Source organism: Rhineura floridana, chromosome 1 (genome assembly GCF_030035675.1).
Source record: "Rhineura floridana isolate rRhiFlo1 chromosome 1, rRhiFlo1.hap2, whole genome shotgun sequence".
Classification (NCBI taxonomy): Eukaryota; Metazoa; Chordata; class Lepidosauria; order Squamata; family Rhineuridae; genus Rhineura; species Rhineura floridana.
In genome coordinates, this window is record NC_084480.1 from 278,314,892 (window position 1) to 278,337,769 (window position 22,878).

General features: G+C 43.7%; 1 protein-coding gene across 1 annotated transcript in view; it reads left to right on the forward strand.

The window, feature by feature from the left end:
• The first annotated feature begins 1,100 nt into the window (after positions 1 to 1,100).
• The window catches only part of LOC133373133 (carbonic anhydrase 3-like), a 45,732-nt gene continuing 23,954 nt past the window's right edge, over positions 1,101 to 22,878 (forward strand). The window contains exons 1-2 of the mRNA XM_061602445.1: positions 1,101 to 1,438; positions 6,002 to 6,199. Of these exons, the coding sequence (XP_061458429.1) occupies positions 1,354 to 1,438; positions 6,002 to 6,199 (283 nt within the window). The 5' untranslated portion in view covers positions 1,101 to 1,353. The remainder of the gene's footprint in view (positions 1,439 to 6,001; positions 6,200 to 22,878) is intronic.

The following is a 22,878-nucleotide window of genomic DNA, read 5'->3' on the forward strand; positions in this document are numbered from 1 at the left end:
ATGGAATGCCTACTCTTTGTCCTTCAAAAACATCAGCGTGAGGGAAGATGGGGGATGTGCCTGCTGAAGAACAGAAAGATCTGGAGCTTACAGTGGGAGAACAAGGAATTGGCAGTGCTAAAAAAAAATCCCAGTCTGGAAATTGTTGTTGTTATGTGCCTCCAAGTCGCCTACGACTTATGGCGACCCTATGAATCAGAGACCTCCAAGAGCATCTGTCATGAACTGTTCAGATCTTGTAAGTTCAAGTCTGTGGCTTCCTTAATAGAATCAATCCATCTCTTGTTTCGCCTTCCTCTTTTTCTACTCCCTTCTGTTTTCACCAGCATTATTGTCTTTTCTAGTGAATCCTGTCTTCTCATTATGTGTCCAAAGTATGATAACCTCAGTTTCATCATTTTAGCTTCTAGTGATAGTTCTGGTTTAATTTGTTACAACACCCAATTATTTGTCTTTTTCGCAGTCCATGGTATGGAAATAATTTCAGTTTATGCATTTCACCCAAAATTGGGAAATCCCATCGTCGGGGGGGGGGCGCCTTCCTATAGTTTTTCTCGCCGCCACCCCCCCTTTTTTTTACAAAACATTAATTAAATTTATTACAGAAAAAAATCTTCCCCCCTTACTTTTTTTGCACCCCAACCCTTTCTTTTAGGCTAGCTGCGGACCTGGAAACCACGTTGTTCCAATTACAGTATAAACGTCAGGTCTCGACTTTCTTTCCTTCCATGCCCCCCATATATATATATATTTAAAAATTCACAAGTGAGGATGATCTAGAGTAAAAGGCATTAAAATACATTGGTTAAGAAAGAAAGAAAGAAAGAAAGAAAGAAAGAAAGAAAGAAAGAAAGAAAGAAAGAAAGAAAGAAAGAAAATCATATTCAATGAAAGCTGTTCGATCCCCTTGGAGGTTCTAAATCCCAACTATTCTGAATCACGGCAAACAAGAGAGAGCGCTAGAGAGAGGAAAGGCGATTGGAAGATTCCTTCACTGCCGTTTCCAACCACAAGAAGAGGTACGCGGGAATCGGGCGTTGCCGATTGTCTTGCCCGATCAGATCCTTTTTCTTTCCTTTTTTTTAAACGCAAGGAAACGGTCGCTTTCAACGCCGGCGGTGGCTGCAGCTGCGCTGCGCGCGAGAAAGGGAAGCATCCAAGGTGTCGAGAGAACCTGCCTGTCGCTCCTCCCTCTCCCTGCCCCTCCCCGCCCCTCCCCTCCCCTCTCCTCCCCCTCCCTCTCCCTCCACGAGCCTCCGGCAATAATCGCTCTTCGCGCCCCTCCGCCTCCCCTGGCCAGACTCTGGCTAAGGGCTGGGATCGGCCGAGCCCTATAAATGGCCCTCCCAGGGAATGATCGGTGCCATCACAGCAAGAGAAGCCAAAGCGCAAAGCGAGACCATGAGCCAGACATCGTGGGGTTATGCAAAGGAAAATGGTGAGTGAAGAGAAGGAAATCCAAGTTTCCGACCACCCCCTTCCGCATGTTAGTTGACAGCATCCTACTGCGCCCCCCTTCCCCTCATAATGGGAAGGGGAACGAGATGAGGCTGGGACACTAGACGTGAAAGCTCCATCTCCCAAATGGGGAGTTTGGTTTGTTTGGTTTGGGTTTGTTTGGTTAGAGTGTTGGACTACGACATGGGAGACCAGGGTTTGAATCCCCATACAGCCATGAAGCTCACTGGGTGACCTTGGGCCAGTCATTGCCTCTCAGCCTCAGAGCAAGGCAATGGCAAACCACCTCTGCATTCCGCTTCCCATGAAAACCCTATTTGTAGGGTCACCATAACTTGAAGGCAGTCCATTTCCATTTTTTCTGAATGGGAAAGAGCATCTCTTGTCTGCTGCAGAAGGTGTTCCTTGCCCAACATGGGCATAAAAATCATATTCATGTAACATTTATGCAACATTTGTGTTGCATAAAGCTCCCCAATTGCATTGTTCTCTGTGTTGTTGGATTCACATTGCTCTGAGGGCAGACTTGTATGTTCTGTTGATGGACCTTTTTTGGGTTAGCAAAACTGAGCAAAAGTTTACAGGCAGCTGTTTCATCTGGCTCAGGAACCACAATGAGTCCAGGGATGGAGAACCTGTGGCCCTCCAGATGTTTCTGGACTACAGCTCCCATCATCCCTGACTGTTGGCTATGTTGTCGGGGGCTGGTGGGAGTTAGGGTTCAATGACATCTGGCAGTTCCCCATATACTCAGATTGCTCCTACTCATGCTGGTAGGTTAGCACAAAGTGCTGCTAGTCATCCAGAGGAGCATCCATTTTGATATGTTTAGTGCAAAGTGTGTAGGGAGCTTATATGTTGCGTTAAGCCATTGTTTGAACATTTTCCAGTGCAATTTCCTGGGACTTTACTTGCTACAAATTGCCAAGGGTTTTGGCAGACCGCTTGATGATTTTTCTGCCTGTTGTAGCAATTGTAATGCACCGTGCTAGAAGCTATATGATTTTTTTATTGTATTCTTTCTTTCTCTTTTCCTTTCTTATCTTGTATTACAATTTGAATTCCACAGAATTCAATTTCTTATTCAATATAAGTAATAACAGAAGCAATGCAATTAGATATAAATATGAAGATTTAATGTGGTGGATATGCTGTCTCCCGTCTTCAATCACAAACTTATAGACATACCATGGATCACCTGAATGAAACTCGCAGACCACTGGTGGGCTACAATTTGGGAGCCTCTGACCCAACATTTTTTCCCTGGACATAATCAGTATGTAGGAAACGGACTTACAACAGGTCCAAACATTTATCTGTCTAGTCCACTGTTGTTTGACAGTGGCTCTCCTTGGTCTCAGTCAAAGGTCTTTTCCATCACTCTCCTACTAACTGGAGCTACCAAGGATTGAAGCCGGCACATTCTGCATACAAGAATGTGCTCTGCAGCAAAGCAATGCGGGACTTATTAAAGCTAACCTTGACTGAATTTATACTTTCTGACTAAATTTTGTAGAAATAGTACAGTAACATCTCTCTCTCTCTCTCTCTCTCTCTCTTCTCCCCATATATTTAGCTTAATATCCTGCCTCTCTTCCACAGTACTCAAGGTGGTGTACATAGATCAGGGCTTGTCAGGCTTCGGACTTGGAGGATCAACCTTGGGTTTCTTTTTTCACTAGAAATCGAGGAAGACCCAGGAATTTGTTTTCAGTACCAGGACGGAATGGAGCTCACAGTCTTTACACACATACATCCACTCCTGGTTACCCCAAGCTTTCTTTAATTCAGCAGCCAAATGTAGGAGGGAAGTCATTTTGCTGCTGTTTTTATGAAACAATTGGGATCCAGAATTTCTTGCCAATTTATTGCAAACTACAGAGATCTACTGGTAGATAAGGATCTACTTTCCACCCACAGTTTTCAGGCACTCTCACATCCAGGCTTTGACCAGATATAGGCCTCCTTAGCTTCAGCAAAGTTGCGTCATCATGTGCTAACAAACATGCATATGCCTATGCGTATTTATATATTTGTGAATGTGTACATATGTATATGCTGCTGCTGCTATCTTAATTCTTATTTAACAGAGCCTAAAATGTTCTAAGTGCTATGCAGATATTAAAAACTGAAACAGTTCCTGCCTGCAGGCTCACTATCTCATGGACACAGTACGAAAGGAAAAAGGAATAGGGAGAGAAGAGAAAAGCAAACACTGGAGCAGCTGGACCTTCATTGGCCAATAGACAAAGGCCAGGGTGTTCTTTCTGAAGGTGCAGCCTCCCCATGGCCCCTGATGCTTTGACCAGTGCCACAGGCAGTGTGTGCCTCCCGTCAGCTCTGCATTCCCATGGTAACTGGCGGATGGAGCAGAGTGGCTGCCTCTCCAGGATTTTCAACAGGGTCCTCCTAGTCCTGGAACTGGAGATTCTGGGGATTGAACCGGTGACCTTCTGTATACAAAGCAGGTGCTTTGCCACCAAGGTATGACCCATTCCAAGCCATGTATGCCATGGCCACCCTTAGCTCCTTAGAGGGAGGGTGGGATAAAAGTGCAGGAAATAAAATGCCTCTCCGCCAAGTAACAATAGCCAGATTTTAGGCTTCTGGAAGCGAACTCCATTGAACTTAATGAACTTCTGAGAAGACATGAATAGGATTGTGCTGTAAGAAATACCTTTCACTACACTTACTTTCCCCCTTGCATTTTCTGTCAGTTCAGTGAAGAAATCTGGGCACAACTCCCACTATAGCTGTGCATTTATTTCAGTGGGGCTTCCATGCATTCTTCACAAGTTCCTTTTGAAAGAATGGAGATTTCATAGCTGAAATATATCGGCCAAATATATCAGTTCTAGAGATCAATATGTTGTGTAGAACAATACCCTTATGAGCTTTTCTGAGTGGTGAATAGGCTTTTGTCATCTGGCCAAGAGACCATTGCCCTGACACCATCGGCATCCTGCTATGACACATTTGCAAGGCACTTCAGAGACAAAACTGCTCAGATATGAACAGAGTTGAATGCCACAGTTAAAGCGAGTCCAATGGAGGTGTCCAGACACCCACTTCTGTCTCTCTGTTTTATCTGAATTAGGAGAGGTGGTTGACGTGCCAGACTGGTGCTTGGAGGCAGTGATGAACTGGATGTGGGCCAATAAACTGAAGTTGAATCCTGAAAAGACAGAAGTATTATGCGTTCTGAGTTCTCAAGTCCAGAAGGTGGGAGACTGCCTGAGTTGAATGAGGTAGCAGTCCCCTGGAAGGAGCAGGTCTGTAGCTTAGGGATATTCCTGGATCCAACTTTGTCACTGGAGACTCAGGTGGCCCCAGTTATTAGGAGTGCCTATTTTCAGCTATGATTTGCCACCTATGGCTTCTTTTGGGAAGAGATGACTTGGCCACCATACTCCATGCACTGGTAACTGCCAGACTGGATTATTGCAAAGTACTCTGTGTGGGACTGTTCTTGAAGACAGCTTGGAAATTTCAACTGGTTCAAAATGAAGCAGCCAGACTGGAGCCCCAGCAAGTATTTAGAACCTGTGTAATACCTGTTTTAAAATAACTGCCTTGGTTGTCAGTTTATTTTGGGGCTCAATTCAAGGTGCTCACATCACTGTTAAGGACCTAAATGTCTTGGGTCTAAATATCTGACAGACCACTTCCTTTCCTACAGACCCTCTTGTTAAGATCGGCAGACTCCCCCATCCCTAGAGGTTTCACCATTCTCAGAAGTTTGGGGTGGTGGTGGTCCAGGAGAGAGCATTCTCCATGGCAGTCCCATAGAGGTGGAATTCCTTTCCCCACAAAGATACATCTGGCACCTTGATTTTTGTCATGCGCTTTACCCCGGCCTTTGACACCTGAGATATATATTTTAGGACCACCCTGTTCTCTGGTAACCTGTTTAAACTGTTTTTACTATTGTATATTTAAATTGTTGTCATCTGCTCATGCGACCTCAAGGTGAAGGGTGGGTAAGAAATCCTAATTATTATTATCATTATCATCATCATCATCATCAAAATCCATGATGATGGGGGGGGAATGTACCACACTTTCTTACTTTCTTGCAGCACAATTGTACACGTCTACTAAAAAGCTGAGTTCAGTAGGATTTACTCACAGGTAAGGATGTATAGAACTGCAGTCTACAACCTTTAAATTAAATTTTGGCTGGCCATTCATTCTTACTAAGTTACGGGAATGTTGTATAACTAATTATTAGGGAGGTTGTGGGCTCTCCAACACCAGAGGCTTTCAAGAGGCAGCTGGACAGCCACCTGTTGGATTCCTGCATTGAGCAGAGGGTTGGACTTGATGGCCTTATAAGCCCCTTCCATCTCTACTATTCTATGATTCTATAAGCAAGATACTAAATTGCAAACAACTATTTTTTCTATTAAACTATTAAATCTTAAGTTTGCCCTGTCTGATTGTCAAAAGCTATGAAACATGAAAGTAGGTATCATATGCAATGTTTGCAGAACTTATAGCATCTGTTCAGAACATAACATTCCCTTATTTCTTTTTTCCCCAGGGCCAGATCACTGGCATGAAACTTACCCAATGGCCAAAGGAAATAATCAGTCGCCTGTTGCAATCCTTAGCAAGGATGTCTACAAAGACCCTATTCTACTGCCTTGGTTTACTAGTTATGACCCAGGTTCAGCTAAGTCCATAAAGAACACTGGGAAGACTTGCCGAATTGCATATGATGACACTTTTGATCGCTCAGGTAAGTTTGAGTTTAAATTTTATGAATACTTATAGTTAACCAGTGTGGACCCCTGTCAAATGAGATCGGGGTCATTTCAACTTCTAATGTTTTCCTGCAGGGATGGGGGGATGGCAGGCACCCTCTCCTACTTTATTCTTTACTGCATGATGGGATGTTACTTAAGTATCCTATCTATCTGTTTATTTACAGTAAAAGAGTTCTCAGGGCAGCTTATAGTAAGAAATAAAACAATTTAAGATTCAATAACAATAAAAGCAACAACATTTACAGCCTAAAACAATCTCAGTGAGAAAAAATAGTTTAAGGTAAGACTAAAAATCACTAACCATAACACCAAGACAGATGCTAGTTAAGCCTCTGTGGGGAGATTACTCCACAGCTAGGGTGCCATCACTGAAGAGTCCCTCTCTACATTAGCCACCCAATCTCACTCACGGGTGCACTTCAAAAAGACCACCAAAGACAATCTCAAAATCTGGCTAGTTCAGAGGTAGCCAATGTGGTGCTGTCTAGATGTTTTTGAACTCTAGCTCCCATCAGCCCAGCCAGCATAGCCAACAGGCAGGAGAAGGGATGTCCCTCACCAGTAGAGCTTCTGCTTTCCATGCTGAAGGTCCCAGGTTCAATCCTCAGCATTTTCAGGTATGGTTGGAAAGGACTCATAGCCCTACAACCTGGGAGAGCCACTGCCACTCAGTGTGGACAATACTGAGCTAGATGGACTAATGGTTTGACTCGGCATAAGGCAGCTTCCTATGTTCCAAAGATGATGGAAGCTGTAGTCCTCCATGCTGGTTACCCTTGGGCTAGATAACATGTGGAGAGAAGAGTTTCTTTGAGTGCCCTGGTTGCAAATCATGAAGAGCTGTAATAGTCAAGGCCAACACCTTGAAATGGGCCTAGAAGTAGAGTGGGAGCCAGCGAGATGATGAATTGCTTGTGATGTGCTCATATCACTCAATCAACTGGGACACTCCCTACTTATGGTCCAGTTAGGCAATCACAGACTTTATACTTTTATAAAAATTACCATCTCAAGATGATCACAAGCTGAATTTGAGCCAACAGGGCGATGTGGCTGCAGAAAAGGCAAATGCTATTTTAGGCTGCATTAACACAAGTATAGTTTCCAAATCATATGAAGTGTTGGTTCCCCTCTATTTGGCACTGGATAGGCCTCATCTTGAGTACTGCATCCAGTTCTGGACACCGCACTTTAAGAAGAGTGCAGACAAACTGGAACAGGTTCAGAGGAAGGCAACAAGGATGATTAAGGGACTGGAAACAAAGCCTTATGAGGAGAGATTGAAAGAACTGGGCATGTTTAGTGAGAAGAGAAGGCTGAGGGGAGATATGATAGCACTCTTCAAGTACTTGAAAGTTTGTCACACAGAGGAGGGCCAGGATCTCTTCTCGATTATCCCAGAGTGCAGGACATGGAATAATGGGCTCAAGTTGCAGGAAGCCAGATTTCGGTTGAGCATCAGGAAAAACATTCTGTTAGAGCAGTATGACAATGGATCCAATTACCTAGGGAGGTGGTCAGCTCTCTAACTGTGGAGGCCTTCAAGAGGCAGCTGGACAGCTGCCTGTCAGGTATGCTTTAATTTAGATTCCTTCATTGAGCATTGGGTTGGATTCGATGGCCTTATAGGCCCCTTCCAACTCTATGATTCTATGGTTCTAAGAGGGCATTACTTCGTATCTGACAACATGTGGTAAGGCACCCTTGCTGCATTTGGGAACCCTCCTGCTCTTTCTGCTAAGTAGGGCCCTGGACTGCTATCCTCAAAACCAGGCCCTAAGAACTTTTGTTCTATCTTTGTAATTAAATCTGTTGTGTTGTTATAAAAATGTAGCTACTTTTAAGGTCTTTGGATATATATAATGTTTCAAAACAGATAACAGTAGCACACAATTGCAAGTTGCTGATGCTGCAGCAAAATAATATAGTTAGCTATTCCTAGTAGGTAAATGGCCACCTCTGTTATGCATTGTGCACAGAAGATGAGTGATCTCCATTGAAATGCAGGGAACAAGCAATAGCGTTTGGCTTAGATAATAATGTCACAGGTAGGGGTGGGATCCATTGGCTGGTGCTGCTTTGAAAGCATTCTATCAACCTAATAGGCTGGTATTTATTTAGATTTATATCCCGCCCTTCCTCCCAGTAGGATCCCAGGCCAGCAAACTTGATATCTATTCAGGTTTGTTCTTTGTCTGCTATCCACTGCTACTGATCCTTTTTTCCCCTCCTGTTAAAAATTGATATTAATATTTATATTTTAAAAGGAAATAGCAATATTTTAAAGGAAATATTGATAAATGAAAGGAAATATTGATATAATTATTGTTCTTTATATATATATATATATATATATATATATATATATATATATATATATATATATATATATATATTAGATGTAGATTTTTTTAAAAAAAATCCGTATTTGAAAATAGCTGTGGAAACTCACTACATAAAAATTTCATTTGCAACAATAGAGAATAAGCAAATTAATGGAAAATTCAGTATCAAATTTGAATTGGGTGGAATTCTAGCACATCCCTAGTCACAGGTAAATGGATATTAATTGTGAACATTCTGTAAGTTTTGAAATTGAAATAAGAATTTTTCCACAGAGAATTTTCTTTTGTGATCCAAGAGCATATTCTTAGCATCTCTCTCCCTCTCTAGCATACCCTTCTGTACTATATTTGAAAAAAATTCCCTAAAGAGTTCGACTCATTACATTGGAAGTTCCCAATAAATTTCTTCTGAGCACTTTAGCTGCAACCTATGCATGTTTGCTTGAACTCAATGGGGCTTGCTTCCAAGTAGCTGCACGTATGATTACACTATTAAGGGCACTTTTTCTTCTCTACCTGTAGCTATTTGGTTGCTGGCCTGTTTTACAGGCAATTATGTCCCTATATTACATCCTAATTGATAAAACCAAGGGATGGATGTGAATGAAAAACAGGAGAATCACCCTATCAAATGTTCAGGGAATTGGGGAAGAATTTGGGACAATACTAGGCAGCCTATTCTATCCTGTGTTACACTCTTCTGAGATATATTTTACTCATTCACAATCTTCACATCTGACACACTTATGTATGTATTCAGGTGTCCAAAGGTTTTTGGTTGGTTGTTTTAAAAAAAGAATTGGTCAGACAATGTCAATAGAGTGCATTTCAGTGAGAAAAAATCCTTTGAGATTCAAAGCTAGAATGTAAGCAGAAAGACACGCAAAGCAGTTCTAACTCTGGTAAAGCTCACACTGGCCAGAGGTTTTGCTGTTGCTGCTGTTGAATTGATAAAGAATTACGTAATTAGCCTTATAATAGAAAAACGTTTATTTTAATTTATATATGATCAGGAGTTGATCCCATTCAAAAACACTCATTTTGGATCTGTGATAATGTCTTCATATAGTCACATGACATTTGCAATTTCTTGCAAGAACTATCGCATAAAAAAGAACATGCATATTGATCTTCAGTCTATGCTGTCCCCTATGTTTCAGAGGAATATTGTTAATAAGGAACTGTGGTGTTGGTTTTCTGTTTGGTTTTAAAAAGAACATACAACCTTTGTAATCTTGTATTGGTAAAAAGAATTAAAACATTGCCTATGTTTCTGCAGGTTTCAAATGAACGATTATGAACCTAGACCAGTTAGTGCACTTAGACTGGAATTACAAATTATGTAGTAAAATCTGACAGCTATTTCTTTGCAAAGCAGCTTTGGTAGAAGGTAGTTGACGTTGTTACACTTAACAAAAAAAATAGTATGGGTGCTCCCCCACCCTCAGGAATATTATGACAATTTATATGTAAATGCATTTAGTCCCCCCCCCAATTTCCCACCAAATATGGCACACACACAAAAATAACTATGTATATAATAAGTGTATTCAGGGCTTTATTTCATTCATTCATTCATTTATATCCTGCCCTTCCTCCCAGTAGGAGCCCAGGGCGGTGATGGTACTCACTGGTGTGAGTACTGGCACCTCTTTTTTGGCTGCCCATGATAAATATTGGGTGCTGGCACCCACAGCACTTTTATCATGGTATGAGTACCAGCACCTCATTTTTTAACCAAAAAAGCAATGAGCATATGTTTGGTATCCATTTCAGCACAAGGATCATGTAGAAATTTATGATTCCACTGGTCAGTACCTGCTACCATACTCCTACATACTGGTTCAAATATTGTAATTTTAAGATACGGAATCACTCCTGTGAGTGATTTCTGCACATGGAGACCCATGAAGTGTAGTATCTGAATGTGTAATACATGGGGGTTGTTTCACTAGCAATCAACATATTGCAGGAGTTTATAGATTTGTGCATATAAACACAGTCACACATTTCCCCCTCCCCACCCCACGCACATATGGATTCAGACACAGTATCACTAACAGAAGAAACCCATGTCTAAAAAATGTCATGTGTGAGCTGGCCTTAAATTCTGTCATTATGGCAGACACATTTATTCATTTTCTTTCATTTCCACCCACCTTTATTTTGCCATGGGACCCAAGGTGGCATATATGTGGCGATTCCCAGGTCTTCACCCATCCAGGCACTGACCAGATGCAGACATGTTTAGCTACAGCAAGGTGGTGACCTCATGTGCCTTCAAACCATACACTTTCCGAACATGAACAAGCATTAAAACAGTGGAAAATAGAAATACGGTTTTATCAAGCTTGAATCTACTTTTGAAGGCCAATTTGAATATTCAGAAGCCAGAGAGACTTTATGCCTGTATCACCCATGCATCTAATTTCCTGCTTCTAAAATAATAATTCATGGACCTCATCATGGGGGTAAGTCAGTCTGAGAATATGGATCTCATCAAAGAATAGATGGCCTGTGAGTTCCTGTTCCATTCAGATAATAGCAACAGAGTTATTTATTATTATTATTATTTATTAAACTTATATACCGCCCGACTAGCAATAGCTCTCTGGGCGGTGAACATAGAAATAAAATAACATAGGAAATACAATAAATGACACAATATAATACAAAATAATACAGGCACCCTGTCCAGACGGTGACTGGTCTGGAGTGTCTCCACCTTGTGTTGGGCCAGCAAGACAGATTGGGAATTCTGTTGGTATACCGCCCACCTTGCTGCCCAACAGCTTCCCTAGCTGAGCTGACAGAGATAGTCTCAGAGGTGCTGTTGGGATCCCCTAGACTTTTGGTACTGGGGGATTTCAACATCCATGCCGAGGCTGTCTTATCTGGGGCAGCTCAGGACTTCATTGCCTCCATGACAACAATGGGGCTGTCTCAATTTTCTACTGGCCCAACGCATGTGTCGGGACACACTCTTGATTTGATCTTCGCCACTGGACATGGAGATGGTGACCTGCAGGTGGGGTGTTTTTCATCTACCCCATTGTCATGGACAGATCACCGCCTACTGAGATTTAGGCTTACGGTGACCCTTTCCCTCTGCAAAGGTGGGGGACCTATTAAGTTGGTCCGCTCCCGGAGACTAATGGATCCTCTGGATTTTCAGAAGGCTCTGGGAGATTTTCCGGCTGATAAGACTAGTGCTCCTGTCGAGGCCCTGGTCGAACTGTGGAATACGGAAATGACCCGGGCTGTTGACACGATCGCTCCTGCGTGCCCCCTTCAATGTAGAGCTCATGCAGCCCCATGGTATACCCCGGAGCTGAGAGTGATGAAACAAGAGAGGAGGAGGCTGGAGTGCAGATGGAGGCGAACTCCAAACAGATGCAATTATGCCTTGGTAAGTGCCTCCACTAAGTTGTATATAAAAGCGGTAAGGGCAGCAAAAAAGTGTTATTTTGCTGCCACTATTAGATCATCTTTATCCCGCCCAGCGGAGCTTTTTAAGATAGTACGAGGACTTTTACACTCTGGCCCTCAGGACATCACAGAGGCATCTGAAGCCCGCTGCAACGAGTTTGCGGGGCACTTCCAAAATAAAATCGCATGCATCCGTATGGATCTCAACTCTAATGTTAGAACAGTTGAATCTATTGAGGTACCCAGATCACGATCTTGTCCTCAATTATTGGATGAGTTTCAGTTGGTGCAGCTTGAGGAAGTTGACAAGGTGCTTGGACTGGTGCGTGCGACCACGTCGGTACTGGACCCTTGCCCCTCTTGGCTAGTAAAAGCTAGCCGGGCTGGAACTGCCGGATGGGCCAAGGAAGTGATCAATGCCTCCTTGAGAGAGGGAGTTGTCCCCCGTTGTCTCAAGGAGGCTGTAGTGAGACCTCTTTTGAAGAGGTCCTCCTTGGACCCAGATAATTTGAACAACTATCGACTGGTAGCGAATGTTCCATTTCTGGGCAAGGTCTTGGAACGGGTGGTTGCCGCCCAGCTCCAGATGCTCTTGGATGAAACTGATTATCTAGATCCGTTTCAATCCGGTTTTAGGCCCGGTTTTGGCACCGAGATGGCCTTGGTCGCCCTGTATGATGACCTCTGTCGGGAGAGGGACAGGGGGAGTGTAACTCTGTTGATTCTCCTTGATCTCTCAGCTGCTTTTGATACCATCGACCATGGTATCCTTCTGGAGAGACTCGTGGAGTTGGGAGTTGGGGGTACTGCTTGGCAGTGGCTCCACTCTTACTTGGCGGATCGTCTCCAGAAGGTAGTGCTTGGGGAGCATTGCTCGATATCCTGGACACTCCATTGTGGAGTCCCTCAGGGATCGGTTCTGTCCCCCATGCTTTTCAACATCTACATGAAGCCTCTGGGTGCGGTCATCCGGAGTTTTGGAGTGCGTTGCCATCAGTATGCTGATGACACGCAGCTCTATTTCTCCTTCTCATCTTCTTCAGGTGAGGCTGTTGATGTGCTGAACCGTTGCCTGGCCGCGATAATGGACTGGATGGGAGCTAATAAACTGAAACTCAATCCAGACAAGACCGAGACGCTCTTGGTGAATGCCTTTTCTGCACAGATGGTGGATGTTCATCCTGTTCTGGATGGGGTTACACTCCCCCTGAAGGAACAGGTTCGTAGTCTGGGGGTTCTTTTCGATTCTTCCTTGTCACTGGAGGCTCAGGTAGCCTCGGTGGTTCGGAATGCGTTCTACCACCTTCGGTTGGTAGCCCAACTACGCCCCTATCTGGACAGTGATGACCTCGCCTCAGTTGTTTATGCTCTGGTGACCTCTAGATTGGATTACTGTAATGCACTCTACGTGGGGCTGCCCTTGAAGACGGTTCGGAAGCTGCAGCTAGTGCAAAACGCAGCAGCCAGACTGTTGACGAGGACCAATCGGTCATCACATATTACACCTGTTCTGGCCCGTTTGCACTGGTTGCCGATTTGTTTCCGGGCTAGATTCAAGGTGCTGGTATTGACCTATAAAGCCTTACACAGTGCGGGTCTGCAATACCTGATGGAACGCCTCTCCCGCTACGAACCTACCCGTGCACTTCGTTTGACATCTAAGGCCCTCCTCCAGTACCGACTCATTGAGAAGCTCGGAGGGTAGTGACAAGATCCAGGGCCTTTTCGGTGGTGGCCCCCGAATTGTGGAATAGTCTCCCCGAGGAGGTACGCCTGGCGCCTACGTTGTTATCCTTTCGGCGCCAGGCTAAAACCTTTCTATTCTCCCAGGCATTTTAATTCATGTTAAAGTATTTTAATGTTTTAATGGTTTAGTGATCTTAATATTACATGATTGTTATTATGTATCTGTATTTTTTATATTTTGTGATTTTTGTTGATTTATTGTATTGTCTTATGTTGTACACTGCCCAGGGAGCCGTTGGTTATGGGCGGTTTATAAATGAAATTAAACTAAACTAAACAGTCTAAAATCAATACAATAACATTTTTAAAATTAAATCAATTTAAATTAAAATGCTTCAGAGAATAGGAAGGTTTTAACCTGGCACCGAAAAGAAAGCAGAGTCGGCGCCAGGCGCACTTCCTCAGGGAGACTGTTCCATAGTTCGGGGGCCACCACTGAGAAGGCCCTAGATCTTGTCACCACCCTCCGGGCCTCCCTATGAGTTGGAACCCGGAGGAGGGCCTTCGTAGTAGAACGTAGTGTACGGGCTGGTTCATATAGGAAGAGGCGTTCCGCAAGGTATCGTGGTCCCGCACCGTATAAGGCTTTATAGGTTAATACCAACACTTTGAATCTGGCCCAGAAACATATTGGCAGCCAGTGCAAGCGGGCCAGAACAGGTGTTATATGCTCAGACCACTTGGTCCTTGTTAGCAGTCTGGCTGCCGCATTTTGCACTAGCTGTAGCTTCCGAACTGTCTTCAGAGGTAGCCCTACGTAGATCGCATTGCAGTAATCCAAACACGAGGTTACCAGAGCATGTACCACTGATGTAAGGTCCTCTTTACTCAAATAGGGACGTAGCTGGGCTACCAACCGAAGTTGGTAAAACGCATTCCTTGCCACCGAGGCTACTTGAGCCTCAAGTGAGAGGGAAGAGTCTAAAAAGACTCCCAGACTACGAACCCGCTCCTTTAGGGGGAGTGTAACCCCGTCCAGGACAGGGTATATATCCACCATCCGATCAGAGAACCCGTCCACCAACAGCATCTCAGTCTTGTCTGGATTGAGCTTCAGTTTGTTAACTCTCATCCAGTCCATTGTCGCGGCCAGGCAACGGTTCAGCACATCAACAGCCTCACCTGAGGAAGATGAAAAGGAGAAGTAGAGCTGCGTGTCATCAGGATCTAGATAATCAGTTTCATCCAATAGTGCCTGGAGCTGGCCAGCAACCACTCGTTCCAAGACCTTGCCCAGGAATGGAACATTTGCCACTGGCCTGTAGCTGTTAAAATTGTCTGGGTCCAAGGAAGGCTTTTTCAGAAGTGGTCTCACCACTGCCTCTTTCAGACAGCCAGGGACCACTCCCTCTCATAAGGAGGCATTTATCACTTCCTTGGCCCAGCTACCTGTTCCATCCCTGCTAGTTTTTATTAGCCAAGAGGGGCAAGGATCCAGTACCGAAGTGGTTGCACGTACCTGTCCAAGCACCTTGTCCACGTCCTCGAGCTGAACCAACTGGAACTCATCCAACAAAACATGACAAGACTGTGCTCCGGACACCTCACTAGGATCAACTGCTATAACTTGAAAGTCTAAGTCCCGGCGGATGCATGAGATCTTATTCTGGAAGTGATCAGCAAACTGATTGCAGCGGGCCTCCGATGATTCCACCGTGTCCGGAGGGTTTGAATGAAGAAGCCCCTGGACAACTCGAAAGAGCTCCGCTGGACGGCAGAGAGATGATTTAATAGTGGCAGCAAAATGATGTTTTTTAGCTGCCTTCACCACTCCTACATACAGCTTAGTCGAAACACTAACCAGCGCATAATTGTATCCGTCGGGAGTTTGCCTCCATTTCTGCTCAAGCTGCCTCCTATCTTGCTTCATCGCTCTCAGCTCCGGAGTATACCATGGAGGTGTATGAGCTCTACACAGGAGAGGGCGTGCAGGAGCGATCGTGTCAACAGCCCGGGTCATCTCCGTATTCCACAGAGCGACCAGGGCTTCAACAGGAGCGCCAGTCCTATCAGCCGGAAAATCCCCCAGAGCCCTTTGAAAACCTTCAGGATCCATTAGTCTCCGGGGGCGGACCAATTTAATAGGTCCCCTACCCTTGCAGAGGGAAGAGGCTACTGAAAGTCTAAACTTCAGCAAGCAGTGATCTGTCCATGACAAAGGGAGTGTTGTAAGACTCCCCACATCCAGATCACTATCCCCATGTTCAGTAGCAAAAACAAGGTCTAGAGTGTGCCCCGATACATGCGTTGGACCACTAACATATTGAGACAGCCCCATGGCTGTCATGGAAGCCATGAAGTCCTGAGCCGCGCCAGACAAAGTAGTCTCGGCATTAATGTTGAAATCCCCCAGTACTAATAGTCTGGGGGATTTCAACAATATCTCCGAGACCACTTCCTCCAGCTCAGTTAGGGAAGCCGTTGGGCAGCAAGGTGGGCGGTACACCAAAAGGATTCCCAGCCTGTCCCTCTGGCCCAACACAAGGTGCAGACACTCCAGGCCAGTAACTGCATGAACATGGTGCTTGGTGAGTGAGATGGAACTCTTATAGACGACAGCAACCCCACCTCCCCGACCCTCAGATCTACCATGATGCTAAACCAAGTACCCCGGTGGGCAGAGGTGAGAGAGACCAACTCCTCCCTGCTCACCCACCCAGATCTCGGTTATACATGCCAGATCGGCTGCCTCATCCACAATCAAATCGTGGACGAGGGAGGTTTTATTATATACCGATTTGGCATTTAAGAGCAGCAACTGGAGATCTGAGAGTTGGCTGAGAGGACTACCAACGACCTTGCGGGTGTGGGAAGGACCGGAACAAGGCACAGCCACAACATGTCTGGGCCGCGTTCCCCTTACCTGGCACCAGAGCTTGGAAAAGTTACTTTTCTGAACTACAACTCCCATCAGCCCAATCCAGTGGCCATGCTGGCTGGGGCTGATGGGAGCTGTAGTTCAAAAAAGTAACTTTTCCAAGCTCTGCCTGGCACGTCATAGTACTGTGATGGGGGCCATGTATTGCTCATCATCATGCTTTCAGCTGTAATTCTGCACTTCACAAACCTCTTCAGGTGATGCTTTGGTTATACCAGGGATGGCTAACCTATGGTCCTTCACTTATCATCTTTGGCCATTGGGCATTATGGCTGGAATTGATGGGTATTGTAGTTCAGCAACATCTGTAGGGCCAGAGGTTAGCCACCCCTGTCTTATGCTATTAGGGCACCAAGAACAAGGACTGTAATCCTGAAAATATATATTGAAGTAATTTTCACTTGTCACTGGAATATTCCTCCATGCTTTTCTTGCTGTGGGGGGAAAGATACAGGGAGGGATCCAGTATCTTTTCCCCTATGAGTGGTGAAGTAGCTGTTAGTGAATGAGTTGGGTTTCAAATTTTGAGGAGACAGATCCTTGAGTGGGAAACCAGTAAACCTCTCTTCACTTCTGATAGAAGCCCTTAGCCTGTTTTTCATTTTAAAAAATATTGGGAGACTGACACATGTCTCTCTTTGGTCCATAGTCTAGAGTAAGTTAATTTTTTAAAAATGTTTGTTTGTTTTAATCACACTGTTAAGCTGCAATTCTCAAGGGATGCTTTGGATAATTGCTTTCAATGGGACTTCATGAAACTGCTTCACATATTTAAGGATTAGAACCTTGCATGCTGATTCTAAACATTTGTAACATATCTGCTTGCATTGTTTTTCTGATATTGCTGCAGCACTTATGTAACTTTCATCTTTTGGGATGCTGTCCTACTATAGCAGTTGTTATGCCCCATTTTTGGCACATATGCTGAAGGAGCAAGTTCCAGGTCCTGACTGTTGGGACACAACACTAGCCCTAGTGGGGATTCTGCTATAGGGTTGCCAGATCTCTGGTTTTCAACCGGAGACTCCAGTTTTTGGGGGTCCTATCTGGGTCTCTGGGTGAGTCACCTTAACCTCCAGACTCTAAGCTTTCTTTTTTTAAAAAAAAATTAAGTTTCTAGGTGGTCTGGTTCAAAAGATATAAACCAAAATGTCAGCCACCCCCTCCACAACTTCTTTTAGTACCGGCAGCTCTAATCCCTGCCCTCTCGGGATTTTAGCCAATAACTGAAGTCAGGGTTATGATTGACAAGATTTGTTGACCCCAGGCAATAGCTAAACTCACAGTTTCCTTTTCCTGCTTGTCTCACATCAGGAATTCAGTAAATATATGGCTTTCAGCAGCATAAAGAGTACTTTCTCTGTACAGGATTGGGACTCGCTTCTGAGTAAACATGCATAGGACTGCACTACAACAGAAGATCACAGCAGGATCTTGGTAGGCATAAAAGTGTACATGCAGGGTTTTTTAATTAGTTGCAAAAATAGCATATTATACATTTTATCTATCAAATAATTTTTGAAGAGAAGTTTTAAAAAGTGTACATGCTGCAGTGTTACACTTTTCTAATCAAGGAGTCAAACAAGTTTAAATTTTACTGGACTGTTGAAGAGGGCAGTTTATTTGTCTTATTCATAGCCTGTGTTGAAAACCTTCCCAGTACGAAGTTTATCTGGAAGTAAAGCTGCAATGCTAATTCCACATACCTGGGAGGTAACTCTATTGAATTCAGTAGCCCTTACTTTTGAGTAGACATGGTTAGGATTGTGCTGGAAATCATTGGGACATTTGAGTGAACATAGAAAAAGATTGCTGCAAATCTTTCTCTCCCCCTCCAACCCCCCTTTTTTTAAGCAGTTAGGCAGAGCTTACTTAGGTATCACTGCTTTTATTTGGCAGGAAACTAATACTTATTTTTTTTAAAAAAAAACGTTCTGCAGTGGCCAACTGGTTTTGACAATAAACAATTATATGGGGTGTATGTATTTTTATATCTCCAGTGTGTGAGAGTATATGGAGTCTTTTCAACAACCCTGTGAAGTAGGGTTGGAAACCAAGGCAGCACACAAAAAGAAATAAAGCCATTTAAAATCCAATAACCATAAAACAAGTATAAAACAGTTGCAAAAGAGCTTAACGTGTCATGATTCTGAATTTTGGATTGGGTGAGTGAAGTTCCTTATCACTGAACTGCAGTCCTGTGCATGCTTCCCTGTCTGAGTAACCCCATTGAATACATTGCAACTTGCTTCTGAGTAAACATGCATAGGATTTTACTATAAATATCTGGTTGTGTAAATAATATCTTTGACATTCATGTTTATTATACAGCCACGAGAGTCAGCATGGATTTTTCACATTCCGCAATGTTAAATTGAAAATAACCTGCATGCCATTCTGATCTCTCCCATAAGCTCATTTCAAAATAATACCTTACAAAACGTATACTCCTGAACTCAGAAATGGTTGCTTAACAACCCTCTACATTTTCATGGTGATACACAAAACAGTCACAGAGAATAAAGAGTTCAAAGTGTAAAAAGAGCGGGGGGGGGGAACCAGATCCCTTTTGGACTTTTTTCTGTCAGAGTTCTCATAATCTGTTGAAATTAATTACAAATCAGCTATGTTGACAGAGTACCTGTAATCCAGTTACTGACCTTGCCCCATACTCTGACCTTCATCTTCTGAAGTTTAAAAGTTAAAAAAATGCCTGGTTGATTTTTAATTAATTTAAGAAAATTTGGCTGGGCATGCTCAGTAAGAACCAACTGTCAGTGTTTTAAAAGCCTCACAGCTGCTGGGTTTGCCTAATCAGGGGGCCACACCAGGCTTTAATTTCACATGAGACAGTCATGGCTTCCCTCAGAGAATCCTGGGAAGTGTAGTTTGTGAAGGGTGCTGAGAGGAGACTCCTATTCTGCTGACAGAGCTCTAGTGGCCAGAGTTGTTTAACAGTGAGCCGCTCTGATTGAAGGTCTATGAGGGGAACAGGGCATCTCCTAGCAACTCTTGGCACCCTTCACTAACTACACTTCCCAGGATTCTTTGGGAAAAGCCATGACTATCTAAAGTGAAATAAATGTCTGGTGCAGATATGGCCAGGGACAACTTTGGTTTAAATTTGGGTGGGAGGCTACATGTGCCTGCTGTAGAATAAAAAGGTGGGGGAAACCCTGAAAGAGAATGATACTGTTCACAGTGTTTTCCTTTTGGAAAGAAAGGGGCTTCCCCTCTGCCCAGTGCCCACCCATCCAATCTCTTCCCCTCCCCTTTCCTCCCTCCCCCTCCAATTCCTGCCCTCCTCTCCCTGCCCCTTCCCCAGGTCAGTTTCACCTATCCTAAGCATGATTGCACAGGAGTAAATCCCACTGAACTCAAAAAGCATGCAAATGATAAAACCTGCCCTCCCCTCCTCCTCCCTCCTATCCCCTCCCTCTCACCCCTTCCCTCTCCCTTCATCCCTCCCTTCCCCTCCCCATCCCCATCCCCTTCCAATCCCCACCTTCCTCCTCTTCCTCCTCCTTCCCCTTTCCCCCTCCTCCTCCCCCATGGTCAGTTTTACTTATCCTAGGACTACGACCTGGGAGACCAGGATTCAAATCCCCACACAGCCATGAAGCTCACTGGGTGACCTTGGGCCAGTGACTGCCTCTCAGCCTCAGAGGAAGGCAATGGTAAAACCACCTTTGAATATCGCTTACCACGAAAACCCTATTCACAGGGTCTCCATAAGTTGGAATCAACTTGAAAGCAGTCCATTTCATTTTCAAGCATGATTGCATAGGAGTAGGATGCACACCTTAACGTGGTGAGGGGGGTTGAGAGTGTTGAAGAAGCTGAGAGCAATGCCGCCAGGAGTCTAGACCAAGAGGCTAGACTCCTAGCAGGGGCACCCATGGTGGAATGGTCAAAGCTGAGACACCAGACTAAGATGCATCCAAACTCAGAGGAAGGCAATGGTAAACCACCTTTGAATATATCTTACCATGAAAACCCAATGAACAGAGTATCCAAAATGCAACACAAGATAGTGCTGGAAGATGAGACCCCCAGATCAGAAGGCACTCAACAAGCTACTGGGAAAGAACAAAGGACAAGTATGAGTAGCGCTGTGACTAATGATGCAGCTGCATCAAAGCCGAAAGGAAGCCCAGAGGCTGATGCGCACAAATACGAAAGGAGAGTCCGGAGTTATACGACGCACACAATAGGAACATGGAATGTGAGAAGCATAAACCAGGGAAAGTTAGAAATTGTCAAGCAAGAAATGGAACACATCAACATTACAATACTTGGTGTGAGCGAACTAAAATGGACGGGAATGGGACATTTCCAATCAGGCAACTACAAAATATTTTATGCAGGAAATGAGAAATTAAGAAGAAATGGGGTTGCTTTAATAGGAGAAGTGATGTAGCAAAAGCAATTAGGAGCTACAATGCAAGGTCTGAGCGAGTGATATCAATGAGATTAAATGGGAAACCTATTAACATAACCATCATCCACGTCTATGCTCCAACAGCAAACACAGAAGAAGAGGAATTGGAGAGATTTTATGCAGAAGTACAGGAAGAAATTGATCACACACCAAAACAAGATGTGCTTATAATCATGGGGGATTGGAATGCAAAAGTAGGGAACAGAGAAGAACTAGGAATTGTGGGGAAATGGGGCTTAGGAGACAGAAATAAAGCAGGAGAAAGACTTATTGAATTCTGTGAAGCCAATAATTAGTTTCTTGCAATTACATTTTGTGAGCAACCAAAAAGACGACTGTACACATGGACATCACCAAATGCTCAATATATGAATCAAATTGATTATATAACCAGGAGCAGACTGCGGTACAGATCATGAACTGGTTGTATTGAAAATCAGAGTAAAGCTAAACAAGAATAACAAAGCAATCATATTTCCAAAATACAATTTAAATAACATCCCAGAAGCATATAAAGATCAAATAAGGAACAGGTTTGAGGCTTTAAACTTAGTTGACAGAGAACCAAAAGAACTATGAAGTGAAGTTAGAGACATTATCAGGGAAGAATGCAAAATGACAATACCTCTCGTTAAAAAGAGAGAAAGACCTCAATGGGTGACTGAAGAAACTCTTAAAATGGTTAAAGAGAGAAGGAAAGCAAAAGCAAAGGTCAGAACCCTAAATGCAACAATACAGCGACTAATACGTAGGGACAAAGAGAACTATTACAATAGTTATTGTATAGAAATAGAAGAGGACAACAAAAAGGGAAGAACAAGAGCCCTATTCCAAAAGATAAGAGAAATTAAAGAGAAATTTAAACCAAGAGTAGGGGAACACACTGACTTGCTGAGATGAAATAAAAGGAAGATGGAAGCAATACACTGAAGAACTCTATAAGAGAGACGCCAGGATGACAGATTCATTCATGGAGGAACCATATGATGAAGAACCAGAAATTTTAGAATGTGAGGTGAAAGCTGCTCTTGAAATACTTGGAAGAAACAAATCACCAGGAACAGATGGCATACCAATAGAGTTGCTACAAGCTATGGAAACTGAATCTGTCCACATTTTGACAAAAATCTGTGAAGGAATATGGAAAACTAAACAGTGGCCCACAGACTGGAAGCGTTCAATATACATCCCAATTCCAAAGAAAGGGGATCCCAGGGAATGCAGTAATTATCGAACTATTGCCTTAATATTTCATGCAAGTAAAGTAACACTCAAGATTCTACAACAAAGGCTCTTACCATATATGGAACGAGAAATGCCAGATGTCCAAGCTGGATTTAGAAAGGGAAGAGGCACCAGAGATCATATTGCAAACATACGTTGGATAATGGAACGGACCAAGGCATTTCAGAAGGAAATCACAGTGTGCTTAGATTACAGCAAAGCCTTTGACTGTGTAGATCATGAAAAACTATGGGATGCTTTAAAAGAAATGGGGTGCCACAGCATCTAATTGTCCCTGTCCTATACTCTGGCCAAGAGGCTACTGTAAGGACAGAATATGGAGAAACCGATTGGTTCTCAATCGGAAAGGGTGTGAGACAGGGTTGTATTTTATCACCCTACTTGTTTAATCTATATGCAGAACATATCATACGGAAAGCGGGTTTGGACCAAGTTGAAGGAGGTGTAAACATTGGAGGGAGAAATATCAATAATTTAAGATATGCAGACGATACCATACTACTAGCAGAAACCAGTACAGTAGGGCCCCGCTTACTTAATGCATTCCGGCATTCCGCTAATGCAGCA